The sequence below is a fragment of the Phyllostomus discolor genome, chromosome 7 (genome assembly GCF_004126475.2).
Source record: "Phyllostomus discolor isolate MPI-MPIP mPhyDis1 chromosome 7, mPhyDis1.pri.v3, whole genome shotgun sequence".
NCBI lineage: Eukaryota > Metazoa > Chordata > Mammalia > Chiroptera > Phyllostomidae > Phyllostomus > Phyllostomus discolor.
The window spans coordinates 120,858,309-120,875,857 of NC_040909.2; the positions used below are offsets into that span (position 1 = coordinate 120,858,309).

General features: G+C 36.5%; 1 protein-coding gene across 1 annotated transcript in view; it reads right to left on the reverse strand.

The window, feature by feature from the left end:
* Window positions 1-17,549, reverse strand: part of CSMD3 (CUB and Sushi multiple domains 3) — an 893,237-nt gene that overhangs the window by 361,019 nt on the left and 514,669 nt on the right. Inside the window, 1 exon segment of the mRNA XM_028533680.2 lies at window positions 1,000-1,182. Within this exon segment, the coding sequence (XP_028389481.1) occupies window positions 1,000-1,182 (183 nt within the window).

Here is a 17,549-nt window from a genome sequence, read left to right on the forward strand (position 1 = left end):
ACGGCTAACAGTGGAAAAACAAGCAAACTTTCACGTCAAAGTCTGCACCCACCACCAGAAAAATACATTTTCAAGAGTGGAAAATGTATTTTGTGGCATATTTATAATTCAGATAAAATATAGGTCTTGAAAAATGCCAGTATTTTTTAAAACCAGGAAAATATGGAAGTGAGATTGGCAATAAGGTCTTTGCAAGAAATGTGAGATTTCACAAATGAAAAGCATTATGATTGTAAGTTGGATACAGATGGAAATTCTTATATTTAAAAACAAGAAAACCAGTTTTACTGGCATGATTTTTGGCTTATATGTTTTCATTTGTGAATATTCAAAATGAAAATTCAAACTTTTCAATATTGCAATCATACCTGGCAAATTGTATTTGTTGGTAATGAAAACAGTATTTAATTGAACCTAAATGTGCCTCAGTATATAATATAATTTATATTTTGTTGCAGTTAAAATAAATTTTTAATGTATTCGAAGAAATATATTTAAGCCAAGTACAGTGTATTTCATAAATATCAATGAATTTATTCTGTGCAATATAAATAAATGGCATTTAAGTATGCATTAGTGTGAGCAATTACAAGCAAAACTAAGTTAAAACATCATGCATAGAATATAAGCTTTAACTATTTAAGTGTTTTTGATTGCATATAAGCATATACTATCTTGTTGAAATAAATGAGTCTATTAGATGTATCATTTCCATAAGAAGTGTGCTATCTATATAGTATAAAATGCCACCCATAAAGTGTTACAAGAACACATGTAATATATACTTTGCAATTAACAAGTGAACTATGTTAACTTTATTTAAATCTGTAATAAAATTTATAATTTGGCATAAGCACGCTTGTTAAAGATAGTATCACAAAGTGCTACTCATTCAAAAATAATTACATGGTTCCAGCTCTTTGCAATTAATTACAAAAGCAATTATATGCAAGGACAGGGTAACATATGCTATCTGGAAGCAAAGCATTTGGTACTCACAGATACAGATGGGTATGTTTGCAGACCATTGGTTATTCTCTTGACAAATAATGGATTTCTCTCCAATTAATTCAAACCCAAACTGGCATTCGAACCTTAAAACATCACCATTAGAAAATCCATCGCCTTCTCTGATTCCATATAAAGGTGTACCAGGGTCGCCACAGCTTTCTTTTTCAATTTCTGTAAAAATAGGTTAAAGTCAGTTTCCAAGGCTTTCAGGCATTTGAGATACATAAGCCCAGTTTAGTTCATATATGAATGCTTTCTATAGTTGAGATATTTCAGAGCAAAATATAAAAATGTTATCCAATGTTGTCTTTTTTCCTTTGCTACTTTTTTGAACCTGATCTGATGAACTGATCCGTAGGGAATAATTAGTGTATTTCTCTCGTTTTTGGGAAAACTGAGGTCATCAAAGCTACTGGTATTTTATTTTTATCTATGTTGTAGTGACACTGGTCTGTACTTTTTGTGTTTGCACTGGTTTTACCCAAGTTTAATATCAAGGGACAAGATTAGTGATTTTCTAACTTTCTCTAGTTTTGCACACCAGGTTTTATAACAAAAAAAAAATGCATCCTTGGGTATTAGAACTTGCCAAAAAATAGCTGGCTGAATCTGATATAATTTTGAGGTACATATCTGACTACCATTTCTATCTCCTCTAAAATTATTTTCCTATTGAAGTATGAATTTTAACACATCCCTTTGTAGTTGAATCAAGTTCACTTAGTTCAGCATCATTCAATCATTTAAGTTATTCAGCAAGTATTTATCTGAACACCTGTGATGTGTCAGATTATGTTCTAGGTATGTGAGTTAAATCAATGAATAAACAATGATTTCTGCTGTCTGGTAGTGTGAATTCTGCAAGTTTACAAATAACAAACAACAACAAAAAAACATCTTGTTTTAGAAGGTGACAGGTGCTGTGGGGAGGGCATTGAGCAGGGAATATTGGGATTACAGTGCTAGGTGACGGTGGAATAATATTGTTGCTAGACTCCAAACTTTTATTACTTATTGAAATTGCTTCTCATCTTGAAAGAATGGATTCTTCTTCACCTGAAAATGTCTTTATTTTGGAGGCATTGATTTATGAAATTCTCAACTTACCTCTAGATCTCATTTATAACTTTATATGTTCATTTATACTTATTTATTTTAGGGATGCCCTACAGCCTCATAACAACTGAGATTTTCTCTTCTTATTCTTAAGGATCTGTATATTACTTTTAAATGTTTCTCATCATTGTTGGATAAGGATTGAGAGTGTTTATCATTTAAAAAACATACTTTTTAACTTTGCTCTTTCAATTCAACATTCTTCAAAATAAAGGAAATATTTTCAAATAAAAGCATAATTTTGAAGCTGCAATACTCTCTTAGACAGAAAAGCAACAATATGCAGTAAGTAAAGTAAACATATGCCTATTGTATATAACTGTCTTTGACACTTCTTTTCTATCCAGGAGACAAACCTACTATCTGAACAAATAATTCATGTGCAACAGATGAGTGCTATACTAGAGATATGTGCAAAGAACAATTATGAATAATGTCAACTATCACTTACTGAGCATTGAAACTGCACTGGTACTATAAAAACATTTTAAAACATTTACTATGTACTAATTGTCATTTAGCCTATGAGGGAACTATTGTCATCTAATTTACAGAGGAGAAAACTGACAGAGAAGTAATATTATAGACTGCATATTTGTGCCTACCCCTCAAGTCATATGCTTCCCCAATTCATATAGTGAGACTTAATCCCCAATGTGAATGTGACGGTATTCGGAGGTGATGCTTCAGGAGGTTATTAGGTAATGAGTGCGGAGCCCTCATGAATGAGATAATGTCCTTGTACAACAGGACTTAAGTCCCCTTGTCTCTTCTGCAGTGTGAGGACGCAGGGAGAAGATAGCCATCTCTGAGCCAGGAAATGAACTCTCTGCAGACACTGAATCATTCTGTGCCTTGATCGTGGACTTTCTAGTCTCCAGACTGCAATGTTCCTGGTTATCAGCCATATAGTCTATGGTAATTTTGTTAAGAATAGCCCAAAGAGGCTAAGACACTAACTTGTCCAATTTCACACAACTTGTGAATAGCATAGTTTAGCTCTGTCTGATTCCAAAGTCTTCTGCACCAAGTTCCTGTGGAAGAATTTTCACTCAATAATTATCAATTTATAAAACATTTATTTAGTTTCTACAATGTATCAAAACCAATACTAAGCACTAAGAACATAAAAACAAATAAGAGGCAGCCTCCATCCTTAAATGAGAGCACAAAGAAGCCATAGCAAAGACCTGTTACATGTGGAAGGTAGCAAATAAGTAAAAGTTCCACAGAATTGGTGACTTTTGAGATATCTTTGAGTTATGCATCTGAGTGAACTGGGGAAGAGTGAGGAAGAAAAGGGATCCAAGTAGGAAGAAGAAGAGCAGTGTGAGGAAAGATATGAAGCATTTTTCCTTCTCTGTCCTTCCTCACACCATGACTTGATTCCGGTTAGCTGAGAGGCTGCATATTATGAATGAAAGGTTTGTACTTGTGGAGCTGTCATGACCGTGACAGACAGGGAGAACCGAGAAACACATCCAAACTGAGGGAAATAAAGGCGACATGACAAGTAAAGGAAATGAAGTTACGTGGGTTGCATCCTGACAAGGAAGGAAAAAGAGACATACTTGGATAGAGAAATTTGAATGGGATCTGTGAATTATTTGGTAGTGTTGTATCAATATTTTCTAATTTAGATGGTTGTTATGTGAGAGTCTTTATTTTGGTGAAATGCAAAAAGTATTTAGGAGTGATGAAGTATTATGTTTGTATCTTGCTCCCAGATGGTTCTGTGATGGTTTTAAAACACGTCTGCAAATTCTTTACTGTTCTTCCTATTCAGGGGCGGAGTTAAATTCTCCTCTCTTTGATTATTGGTCAGTGTTAGTAACTGACATATAGTGAATGAAATATGGTACAAGTGACAACCACGACCACTCCTTTTGGCTTCTCTCCTAACACTACAAGTTGTCTCCAGCCCCTGCAAGTCTGGAACATGGAGTGACCATTGGTATAGTCGCCTTTATCTCGTCCATCGTGGTGAAAACTATAGCAGCTCCAGTAGCCATATTTGACCCCACAGAATTGCCAGAAGCATGATCTTCCTGAACAGCTTTCCTAAGGAGCTGCTATGCAGTTGAGAGAGTTAAATGCCTGAGGGATGAACTTAGACCACCAAGGAGCAGGAGATGGGAAGGAAACCAGTAGATGAATTGTTAACCCCTCTTCCTCCAAAACAGATGGCTCCAAAGCAGAGCTGGTCCACATAGCCCACATCACCCAATACACAGCTGTGTTTCTCTCGAGGCTGTTACCACTCAGCAACACGCCATCCTGTATTTGATTCTCCTGTTTCCTTGTTCTCATTCTCTCTCTCTCTCTCTCTCTCTCTCTCTCTCGTTCGCTCTCAACTCATTTTACTATCTTGGAACTGCATTTCTTCCTTCCTGCCATAAAATATTAGTCCATAAGCTTTGCCTCAGTGCCTGCTTTCTAGGGAATCAGAGATAAGTGATGTCACAGGCACAAAACTAGTAAGCAAGGTAAGGGAATGGGCTATCTAAAAAGTATAAGCATAGATGTGATTTCTAGGAACATAAGAACATTAGCTGTCATTACTGAGTGACTATTTGAAGGAGGTTTGCTAATTATTATTACTGTTTTAACTCATGTATTTCTTATTGGAATACGGAGGGCAAGGCACTATTTTTCTAGTTTAACAAATGGAAAAATTAGGTTGGGCAAGGCTGACCAAGGTCACATATGTAGAAATACCTCAAATGAGATTCTACTCAACATCTACCTGACTCCAGTGGCTGCACTCGGCTCCCCTATTCCATGCTGCTCAGCAGAAATGGCGGAGAGAGTATTGTGATCCAGGTACTGGGGTAACTAAGAGAGAAGATCTCAGTATTGGAAGAGAAAAGACAGCAACGTTCATTTTTAAGTGTTTTGCCTTGAATACTTCAACACACTAGTTCCACCTCTGTGTGGCTCAGCTACAGAGTGATTTAAAAACTATTCAGATCTCTTCAAATTCTTTTCTTGTCTCTCAAGTCCTGTCTCCCACCATTTTTGCTACCAGCTACCGAAGTGTCAGGCATGTAGAAACACTCGCTGTTCCCTTTCACCCCTACATGCCCTTAGGCGTGACATGTTCTCTGCCTAGAAAGGAGGCGTTCTCCCGTGATGGAAAATCAGAGGAAATTCTTATGCATCTCCCAAGGTAAACCTATACCTCTTCCATAAAAGCTTTGTGCTTGCCTTAATCTTGCAAGCAGTCGCTTCCTCTCTTCTTTGGGCTTCTATAAACCTTAGGGCATACTTGCATTGGTCCATATATTTTACTATAATTATTAATCACTCATCTGTATCTCCCCGTTAGCTTTATTGATCTTTGCATTTCAAATGTCTACATACATGGTGATAAAGATTTATGTATCATTTATATGTTAGGGAAAGTTCTAAATACTTATTACATTAAATGCTGACATGGCCCTACGAGGTCCCAAGGAGATAACTTGTCTAAAGTCACGCAACTTTTAAGTGGCAAAACTGGATTTGCACCCAGATGATGTGGTTCCAGAATACAAGTTCTTAAGCACTACATGCTCTCTCAGAGCCTAATATTCAATAATAGTTGTGGAACACACAAAAAAGGAAGGGAAGCAATAAAGAATTAGCATACAAAAGTATGTGGTTCTATTAGTAAACTATATAAACCATAAAAAATTCATGCAGCTATACAGAACTACATACATTTAAAAAGCATAGAATAGCACAATTACAGCTCCTGAATTATTTGAATGTTAGAGCTGTATTATTATGGCAGGATGTGAGTGGTGGATATTTTCTATTAACCCCACAAGAATGATTCTCTACACTTTTCTGCCTTGCTTTCCCCCCGCCCCCAAGCATGGGAGTAGAGGCTGACCCACGTGGACCCACCCGAGGCTCCTGTGCTACCAGACTTCCCGCGTGTGCATCAGGTGGTCAGGAAACAGGTGGTCAGGAGAAAAAGTACAGTAGGGGTATTTTCCCCCATTTTTCCCCTGCCTGGTCACCACAGGTTGGGTGCAGCCCTTTACCAAAAGCCAAGCTCATTTCAGGCTGCTCTGTCCATACAGCTGTCCTCCGAGAGGAATGCTCCCATTCCTGAAGGTGAGGAGGGCTCCCCTGTATCACCAGTCAGGGGAACTGTATAACCCTTGTTAATTTCCTCAAGCTCTGCCCACACACCCAGAGTTTAACACTGCCTGTGTCCTTTATTGATCACAATATAATTCGCCATCGAAATCTTTCACCTCCTACTAACACTTGGTTTCATTTACTTACAATATTTTGATTTTTAGAACATAAAATAAGGTTGGATTCCTTTAATAAATGTTACCTCTTTTGGGAATCAGCTAAATAGTATGCACCATTCGCAACTACATCTGGGAGGAAAAAAGTGAGTATCCATTCTCAGAGTCAGGGGGTGGGCACCTTGGGGTAGCACCTGGTTCTGCTCTTTTCTTCCCTGCTGTGGAGGCAAAGAAATCAGAAGCTGGGGAAGAGGTGCTAAAATACGTGAGAATGGGAGATTAGAGGAAATATAAGCAGAGCACTCCAGAAGACTCTCCTGCAGTGAGTTGAGAACAAAAGTGGAAATGTAGGTTTAAATAGCAATGGCTGAAATTTGTACAACAGGACTCTTTCAACATTTTTTTCTTTATTTTTTTTTGTAGTGATCAAGTAACTTTGATCCTTGATGCCTAAAGTAATAAACTCTAATTTTAAATTCAATCAGATTTCCAGGCAAAGACTAACATCTGGCCTTAAAGTGACACAGAAATTCCCATTGATCAATCTCTGGCTTGACAACAGTTGACACTGTAATTCAAATACTTCACACAGAAACTGTGTAGGTTAAAAGAAAGTGATCTGTAAAACTTGCAGTTTTGCTGATTCTTAATGTTAAGAAGCCTCTTGGGAATCTCATTACCTTGGCAACGGGCTTTCAAAGGTTGCGAAATATAGAATCATGAGGCTAGAAAAGACCTTGTGAGTTAAACTCTATCTCACCTTCAAGCATTTCAGACAAATGAGACTACAGTCAACATTTAAAGATATTTGAGAAGGAAGTCTATAACTTCCCAGGCAAAGCAATGAAGGACATGTTTGCAATAATAAATGTAAAGCGTTTTAAATCATGATGAAAACACTGACATTTAAAAGCTTCAGATTATGTACAACCACTTAATTAAAAATATGCACAATTTATACTGCTGATAAATAGACCTTGAGATAAGACTCCCAGAGTTGACCATTTCACAGAGCTAGTATAAAAGACCACCCACAATCGGTACTTAAATTATACGCTCTTTTGAGAGGTAGCAAATGCAGGCACTCAAAAACCAAGAAACTAGAATACCTCAATTCTTAATCATACTTCACCTTAAAAATTACTAAATACCTTAATATATTTAATAGAATTGGGAACTTCTTACTTGTGGTAAAAATAATTTGCTTTTCTTTGGTTCTAAATATAAGGTTATCTGACATATTATTGGAGTTTCTTCTTTTAATTGTGTTTATGTATTTATGGCAAACCATTTATACATTGCTATCTCGGTGCCCAAGTCTTAAATCGGGAAGATAACTGAGGGACCTACAGTTAATGTCTGTGGATGCAAAGGAATTCCCTGGACTTCATAGGTGCCATGGTCTGAATGTGCTCCCTCCAAATTCAAAGATTCTGGTGACAGGAGTTGGCTCCTTTGGGGGGTGATTAGGTCAGGAGGGCAGAGCCCTCCTAAATGGGATTTGTGCTCTTTCTAAAGAGGTCCCCTGGGGAACCATTGCCCCTTTCTACTGTGTGAGGACACAGCGAGAAGGTGCCAGCTATGAACCAGAAAAAGAACTCCCACCAGAAAGCCACATGCTGGCAACTTGATCTTGGACATCCAGCCTCCACGCTGTGAGAAATCAATTTCTATTGTGTATAAACTACCCAGTCTGCGGTATTCTGTTATAGCAGCCTAAATGGACTAAGGCAGTAGGTTTAAAATCTATGAATTTTTATTGTGTAGCATAATCCTCCAACCCAGTGATTATCAGACTTTTGGTCATGGGTATCCCGGGATTTTATGCAAGATAATACTCAACAATTTTAACTCTACACTATTTCTCTCTCAAGAAAACATGCTGGAATATAAGAGAGTGGGGCTAAGGTTAATTTTAGAGAAAACACTAAGTATCTTCTAATTTAATTAAAATAAATAAATAATGCACAGAAGTAGGTATCTCAATCATTATTAATAACAGATTTCTTGAAATTTCACAACAGGTCAGAATAAACCACAATGTAACAACTCCAAAACTGAGAACTAATGCTAACACAATAGTTCCGTGGTATATAAACTTATTCCATTATCCAAAACAACTGAATTAGAACAGGTGGGAGTCGATTAAAAAACATAAACAAACAACAGCAGCGACAAAAACAAAGCCACTTCCTGATGATAATAAAGTACCTTAGTTCAGGGCATCTAAAGGCTATTCTTACCAACTTCAAAGCACTTAATCAAATCACTTTAGTTCATCATTTACTAAGGACCCACGGTGTCCCAAGAACTGTGCAGGAAAGAGTGACCACAGGTGCATGTCACAGTCCCCGCCCTTAAAACACAGTCCTTTAAGATCCGCCAAGTAGATGTATTAAGGATACAGTTTACTTCCTTGGCACACATTTTTAAGAGAGAGACTACTGGTATGCTCTGAATAACACCTATGCCACAAAATGTGAACTTTTAAAAACAAATCTCAAATCCAAGATGACTTGAGAAGCAAAAAGCATTGCCTATGTATTCTGATTTAAAGAAAATCTTCAATACGAAATGTCCAGTGACAAGTGACTCCTCCCTGACTTGCTCTGAGGTAGCATCCTTAAACTCAGCCCGTTGTTTACCTACTTAAGGTCCTTCAAACAACCTCGTGGGCACTTGCCTTCACTTTGTGGTGAGGTTTCCATACAGTGTTTGTGACAGAAGGACAAGGTGGAGGGCTAATTGAGATTTGGGTAGCCAGGAATACATGTTCAAGGGCATTTTCACCATAAAAATCTCAAGTCATTTGATGACATCAACCATAGCTAACTATAGATAGCTTCATTACCAATTTTTTATCAGGTACAGTGACCTTCCCCATTTCTACTTTCATTCAATCACCTATTAGTATTGTCATTCAAGGAAAAATGTCTTGAAATTGCACTATGTTTTAAATTTTGGGAACTTGGATGTAAGACTTAATCTATTAGTGCTTACCAGGAGAAGACAAATATTATAAATAATATAGTTTTAGAATAAAATACATGGGAGACCTGAGAGGAAAATGAACAATTTTACTTAGAAATGGAAAGGCAAAAAAAAAAGATTCTATAAAGTGAAACAAAAACTAAATTTGGGCAGATTTTAGGAATGTGTGTGGTTGGGGGAGGAGAGAGGGTGTGTGATAGGTTCAGACATTTCAGGTAGAGGGAACAATTTGACCAAAGAGATGATAATGTAAAATGTATCTGGAGAAATTCAAGTAGCTCCGTACTGCTGGAGGTTGGCTGCAAGGGCGGTGAGGTGAGGTTGGAGAGATGTGGGATACCCCTGTGTGCTATAGTAAGGACCCCTGACTATCTTGTAAGCAGAGCTAAGCATTCTCATGACGTACATCCAACAAGCACTCCACACAAAACAGTCACACTAATCTTGTGCAAAATGAACTAACCATGAAGAGTCAATCAAGAGACGTGGCCACGCTCTTTTGAATTTATAGTCTAATAATGGAACAGTAAAAACAAAAATATCGGGAAGCACACCTTTTTATAAGAAGACTCCGCAGCATTGTTCAATTGCAACCTCACTTAACCTTTCTATTCTTTAAACATTTTCCTTTGAAGTACCTTGGATAAAAGAACAAAGTGAAATATAGATTTTGGTCTAAATCTCTATAGCTACCTGTTTAAAACAGTTCGTAAGCAGGGATGGATCAATATTTTTTTTTTAACTATAATAGTAACCAGAGTAAATGGATTTTTCTTTCGAAAGAACCATAACTGCTAGGAGCCTAACAGCAGCCATCAAAAACTTCTTTATTGCTCTTACTGCATATACCAGATGGGAAAAGGACTTACAGTTATTTGAAGGTATATCTATAAAGCAAGTAAGAAAAATCAACTAATCTTATTATTTAAAAAAAAGACTACATGGAGGAAATGAGCAGAATACGCCTTCTGTCTTAAAAAATAATAACATTGCTACAAAAATAGACCTTTATGAAATTAAGCCCTGGCTCTCTTCTCATGCCTTTTTTTCTATCTAAGAAACATACATTAAGCTCCCATATGTGCTGAGCTAGTCACTGAGGAGTGGGCTGGGGTTGGGGGAAGTATCCTAGATGAACTGGTCTAGGTGTTTGCTCAAGAAGATAAACACAGCATTTAATCAGGCATCTTGAAGCACGGGTGATAAATAAGGTTTTTGGATGTGGTTCCTTCATATAATTTAGGTCTCTGGGGCTACTATGATAACTACTCCTCCATTGTATTTTCTGTATTTCAGGTTCCAGGGACTCTGTCTCCATTTAAAAATCTATTCTCGGAAGAGGACCCTATACCAATCATATATATATATATATATATATATATATATATATATATATATATATATATGAGTCATTCTGTAACTTCTTATATGCTATCTCCTTGCAACTTTGAAATGGAATGATCATATAACTCCTTACAAGTTAAAAAGCTGAATAATATATAAAAGATATTTTACAGGTTAAGAAGTACAAATTGCCAATTACAAAAATAGTTACAGGGATGAAGGTAAAACACAGAAAATATAGCCAATAATATTATAATAACCATGTATGTCATCAGATGGGTACTAGACTCATCAGGGTATTTCATAAGGCACATAAATGTCTAATCAATATAGTATACATCTCAAAGTAATATGATATTGTATGTCACCTGTCATTTAAACATTTTAAACTTAAAAAATTTTTAAAAAGGAAAGACAATATTTTCACCAGGTAAATTTCATCCCTAATGAGGAGATTTTCCTTGCAATGTTCTAAAATAGGCCAGAAGACCCTAAGTGGAGACCACTCCAAAACGGAGAATATAGTACATCTCAAAAGATTTACACAAAATCACACCTGTGATTTCCATTATTTTTCAAAAATTCTGGAGAAGGCAGCGAATGGAAGAGAAGAGACATATTAAAGTTAATTGTTATAATAATTTTATTTCTGTAACTGAAAAAAAAACAGAAGAAAATAATATCAGAGAAAAAAGTAGAAAGTGTTGAACTAGTTTAATTAATTGTGGACTCCTTAAACAGCAAACATTTCTAGGTTATCTTCACATACCTTGGACCCAGCAAATGGGAAGCATCCGATATGTTTTTTTCTCTTTTTTATTTTCATGAATCATAAGGGAAACCAGACACAGACAAATTGGAAGCTAGAGCTGGACGTCGAGAGAAACCCCAATTTTCACTAATTAGTTGTTACTGGACTTATCCCAAACACAGTAATCTGCATTTATAAATAGGTGTGCTACATTTGATTTACAGAGGACCATTCTAAACAACTGTATGATTTATATGTCATCACCATCATTCAAAAATAATTATTTATTAGTCATATAGCAAGGCATTCTAGAACAACATGCTTTAGGATGTCATGCCTGGCCATTATGTGACTGATGTGTGTGAATCTCCGTGGACCTGATATAGAAGGAGACGAAGGGGGGAAAGTTATGTGCAGAGGCCAGAGGGAAGAATGAGGGACTCCAATGACTAAGAAATGTTGCTTTTTGGACCCTTGCTGGCCCAAAGGAAAGAGTCTGATCTCAGAGAGAGAGAGTGAAGTTGGGTTCACTGAACATACAAGACAACATATACTGAGTTTTCTTTTGTATTCCCCTGAAACATAAAATAAAATATGCTAAAACAGAGACCCATGTTAGGGACTGATAACATTCAGATGACATATTTTGGTGAGTAACAAACAGGTTACATTATTTGCTGATGGGAAACAAAAAAAATGACTTATCTGTCAATGCATCTATGAAATGTAGAGTTAACTTATCAGTGCAAAAATCTGAAAAACTAGAAATGTGATCATCATTAACTTAAGCATGTATTGAGGTGGAACCACTTGCTCAGTGTGAAAGAAATTATTAACACAAGGAGAATGTATAGGGAACACTGGTATTACAGATTTCTTAAATTATAAATGATGAGCACACATTTTCTCATGAATTTCCTTGTCAGTAATGACAGAATATGTGCTGCCCCTATTTCCCAGTAAAGGGGCTATTCCACCACTGTGCCACCAATGGGTCCAAACAGTGCAGTACCCCTCTCACGAGCACTTCAGTCCGTATTTGCCTGTTCTGGTGAGTATATCAGATTGGACACGTCACAACTCACACTCTCGAAGGCTTTGAATGGATTAGCTGATGTATTTCATTAAAGTGTAAGATACATTCTAAACATCAAATGTCAGCAACAATCACTTTTCAGTCTTGTCAAGAAACAAGGCTATTACTCTCCATGAGCATCACCAGGAACTTTCTTTCAGAGTTCAACCCACTTTGCTACACAGATTTTAGATGCAGTAATGAGCTGATGTTAACATGGAACAAAACAGAACACAGGCTTTGGACTCAGGCTATCCGGGTTTAAATCTAACCTTTGCTACTGTTGCTTCTGTAACTTTGGATATATCACTTAAAATCACAAAGACTCAGTTGCATTCTCCATTCCAGAAAGAACACAGCAATAAATACCTCATAAACCATTAGTATGCTTAAATCATGTAATTAGCAATGCACATACTAAGCGCGTAAACTCTGTTATTCAACAGTAATGTACTGGACACACACTCTGTGCCATGTACTACACCAGGCACTTGGGTAGAAAGGGTGGATGCAGAGAAATCAATGAAAAAATATTGCAGTAATCTAGGTGATTGGCGATGGTGGCTTGACCAGGCTATTAGCAGTAAAGGTGGTGGTCTTGGATGTATTTTCCTTTTTTAAAAAAAATTTGTACTTATCTTTTAATAAACATTGTATTTTATATGGAAGTTAATTTGGGGAACTAACAGTTATGCATTGGCTGCCTTTCTCCATTCTTTATCCTCCCTCCCACCATGTGAGCTCCCCAACTCACACACACACACAGATTCAGACACAAAGAGTCTTGTGAGAAAATGCATCCTTAGTGGTCAGAAATGTCTGAACTCACTTCAGGAGCAGTGTGTGTCTCCAGCTCCTTTGGTCTACTTGTCCCCTTATTTAGACAAGCAAACTTTGAAATGTACCATCATAGGCAATAACTTTAAAAACAAAGAAACTGAATTTGCATTACTTCAATTCTTTTTTTCTTCTCTTTTTAATTGTTATTACCATTGTCCCAATATTTCCCCCTTTGTCCCCATCCTCCCTTTAGCAGAGTCAATGCCAGCACCCTTGTTCACGTCCACGGGTGATGCATATATGTTCTTTATCCAATCCCTTCACCTTTTTAACCCCTGTCAACTCCCCCGCCCCTTACAGCTGCAGACTGTTCTTTGTTTCTGTGTCTCTGATTCTATTTTGCTCATTAGTTCATTTTGCTCCTCAGATTCCAGTTATAAGTGAGATCATGTGATATTTGTCTTTCATTGCCTGGTTTGTTTCATTCAGCCTTGGTCTCCAGTGCTTCCATCCATGCTGCCACAAAAGGTAAGAGTTCCTTCTTCTTCTTCTTCTTTTTTTTTTTTACTGCTGTGTAGTGTTCCATTGTGTAAATGTATCACAGCTTTTTTATCCACTCATCTACTGATAGGTGCTTAGGCTGTTTCAAGTTTTGGCTTGTAGAGTGAATAGGATTTGCTGATAGATGAGATGAGGAGGGAAGATGAGAGAAAAAGGTCAATCGATGATATCTGTGATAATGTCGGTTTTAGTAAACGGAAAGATGACCTTTACATCAATTGGGATGGAAAAGACTATGGGGAAGGCAGTTTGGTAGAAAATCAATTAAGTTAAGTTTGGGAGTTCTGATAGTGGTAGAAATATCAAGAAAGCCATTAAATGTCTGGAGCTCTAGCAGAAGATGACTGTAAATGTGAGTTAACATATGGATGGTAACTAAGACACACCAACATGTGGAACCATGGAGGTAATGAGTTCCAGAAGAGAAGAATTCTTGACTAAGGACATACACATTAAGCAACTGGGCATAGGAGGAGACAGTGTGATGGGAAATGAAAAAAACAGAAAGTGTAATGTTCTGGAATACAAGGTTCTGGAATACAAGGTAATAAAAGGAAAGAGGAAGCCCAAGCATTTAATGCAGAATTAATTACTGCTGATATGTCGAGTAAGATATGTACAGAAGATCTACTGCTAGACTTAGCAATGTGGAGGTTATTTTTTTTATCTTGACAAGAGACGCTTTAATACCACAATAACACCTCTTTGAAACAATGTATTTAAGAGACTATAGGAGACAGCAAATCAAAGATAAGCAAGAGTAATCAAATCTGTTGAGAAATTTTGTAGCTAAGAGATGCAAAGCTATGGAGTAGTAGCTAGCAGGGGAATCGGGGTTAGGTAACTGTTTTCCCCTTTTAAATTAGGGGAAATAAATCTATGTTTGCATGATCAAAGGGATAATTCTATAAAGATAGAACACTTGATTTTGCAAGAGAAAGAGGGGAGACTTGGCTGGAGCGACGTTCTGGAGCAAGCAGTCGGCAGTGGGATTTAGTGTCCTAGTGGAAGGGTTGAGGTATAAGCATTGCTATTCCATTTATAGTAACAGTCAGGAAGACACCCTAAATAGGTAAAAGTCTGGATATCTGTGTAAATCTAATAATAGATATGGCATATAATTAATGTCAACTAAAATCTGTTTAACTGCAATGGGAAACGTGAACATGCTAATTTGGTTCTTTAACTCATCCTGCAGTGGTTCAAAGGGAAGCTGATTAAATCCAAACACATGGAATCTAAACCATTTTTACACATTTATACAAATTAGTTTCTAACAACCAAAATACAGTTTGTTTTCTTTTGTGTTGATTAAAAGGATAATTAACCAGCAACTGGTTGTACATGCTTTTGTAACATCAAGATGTAGTACTTCAAAATTTCTAACGTAATTTAGAACAAAGACAAAAAGATCCAAAGCATTCCTTTCAAATACTTATATAAGTGATAAAGTTCTAGATATTTGGATTTCAATTCACTAAAATTTATTTCTTAAGTTTTAACTAGTGAGATGAGACTTTGACATGAAAGGAAAACAAATATGTGATTGTAATTGCTTGAGACACGCAGGTTGCTACTTTCTGCTGAGAGACATCAACGGTAATTATATAATTATGGTTTAGGTGAGCGAGGCCCTTGACATTAACTAGCATATCACCTCTGCTTCCTCCCATGCTTAAAATGCATCCTTAGCACTTAGTCAATGACCACGATTTGGGTCAATAGTTTAGATAATTTTATTAGTGTCCGAATGTTTGTGCCCTGGCCCCAAAATTTGTATGTTGATATTTTAATCCCCACAGTGATGGCTTTAGGAGTAGGGGCCTTTGGGAGGTGATTAGAGAGAAATTGGCAGTTTGTAACCGGGAAGACGGAGGGCTCTTGCCAGTTATCGAATATACCAATGACTTGATCTCAAACTTCCCAGCCTTCAGAACAGTGAGAAATAAATACTTTCATTTATAGACTCCCCATTCTATGGAATTTTTGTTCTAACAAATGGAATGGACTAAGACAGGGAGGTCATTGGAGAAGGTGCAGGTATTAACAAGAAGGCCACCTATCCTTGTAAGCTTAATACTGAGCAGAATGCCTGGTGCATACTATACTCACACCTGTGCTTGTTGATTAGATGTTGATTAGATTCAAATTGTACTTTGGAAGAAGGAACATTGCTTATCCAACCAACAGGATTTTGGCCTTTACTAGTTTGAAATTATTCTTTACCCCATACCACTACAGCTAAGACAATAATGGAATTGAGTAATCCATAAACTACAGACCCCTCTTTAAATTAAAGCAAAAGAGGCTGAGAAAGGAGTGATTGGGTAATTGATGTATGGTATTACATTTAATGCTTAATTAATAGCACTGGGCAACAAAATGATGCTGCATCAAATAAATAAAGAATGAATGAGGATAAAATTCAAGAGAAAATGGCCGATTAAAGCTCACATTTTCCTCAGTTTAGGTTATGGCCAAATCAAAAAAATAAAGACTTAAAGAAACAACAGTGGTACTACTTGACTTGTTTAGCATCATTCTTCAGGTATTTCTAAACCTCAAAAATATAGATAGTATTAAGGAGTTTCATATGCTATTAAATATGCTCTTAATTTAATATCTTCTTAATTAAATATTTTCTTAATTTAAAATATATATTCAATCCAAGCCAAAACTATACAAATGTTAACAGGGGAAAGTAGGGGAAGGGTCAAGTCAAGGAACATGTATAAAGGACCCACAGGCAAAGCCAAAGAGGGGTAGGATTGAGGGTGGGAGGTGGGGGTGAGTGGGGTGGGAGGAATGGTGGTGGGAAAATGGAAACAAATGTACTTGAACAATAATCAAAGACATCAGAAATAAAATAAAATAAAATATTTCATTCTCTCAAAAAATGTATAACTGCCTTGAATAATTGTTTTATTCACAGTAAGCTTTATACCATGTTAAGGCCATATATGGAATCAGCAGCCAATGATTTGTCAGAGATAAATTGTGGCCTGAATCTGATTTTCCACCAGCTGAATATAATTAATTGGTTGTAGTTCTGCAGATATGAGATTTTGAGCAAAACAACATAAACATAAAGGATCTCTTTTATTGACTAATCATAATCTTCTCTGGCTTCTTTCCAACTCTGTTTAGCGTGTGAACATGATGTTTTCCGTTGAATTAAGCTAACTAAGGGGATGATTGAGCATTTAGACTCGAAGGGCTATTCTTGGAGAGTGTTACATAATACTTGAAGATTTTTAATGACCTCAGTAGAAATGGCATAAGTTCTCCCTTCACATTTTGAAAATGGGTTTTTTTAAAAATGCTTACCACCAGCCAATATATAATTACAAAGGATAGGATCAAAACTTAATTATCTCTAGTTTTACACAAATGCCACTATAAATCTTTTATTTTATAACACTTGACTTTCGAGACCCAGTATTCATTCTATAGCATTAGTCTATTTCAAATTACTTTTCTGAAATAAGCCTAATTCACCCAAATCTTATTCAAAATGAAATGCAAAAGTGAAATACTGTTTAAACTGTGGATTCATTACATGTGAAGTTATCCCATTAAACAAACAGTGATTTTGAGAACATCAGATAATTAAATCTTAGTATTGACGTTTGACTTATCATATTGTCTAGACTGTAAACTCTTGAACTGAGTT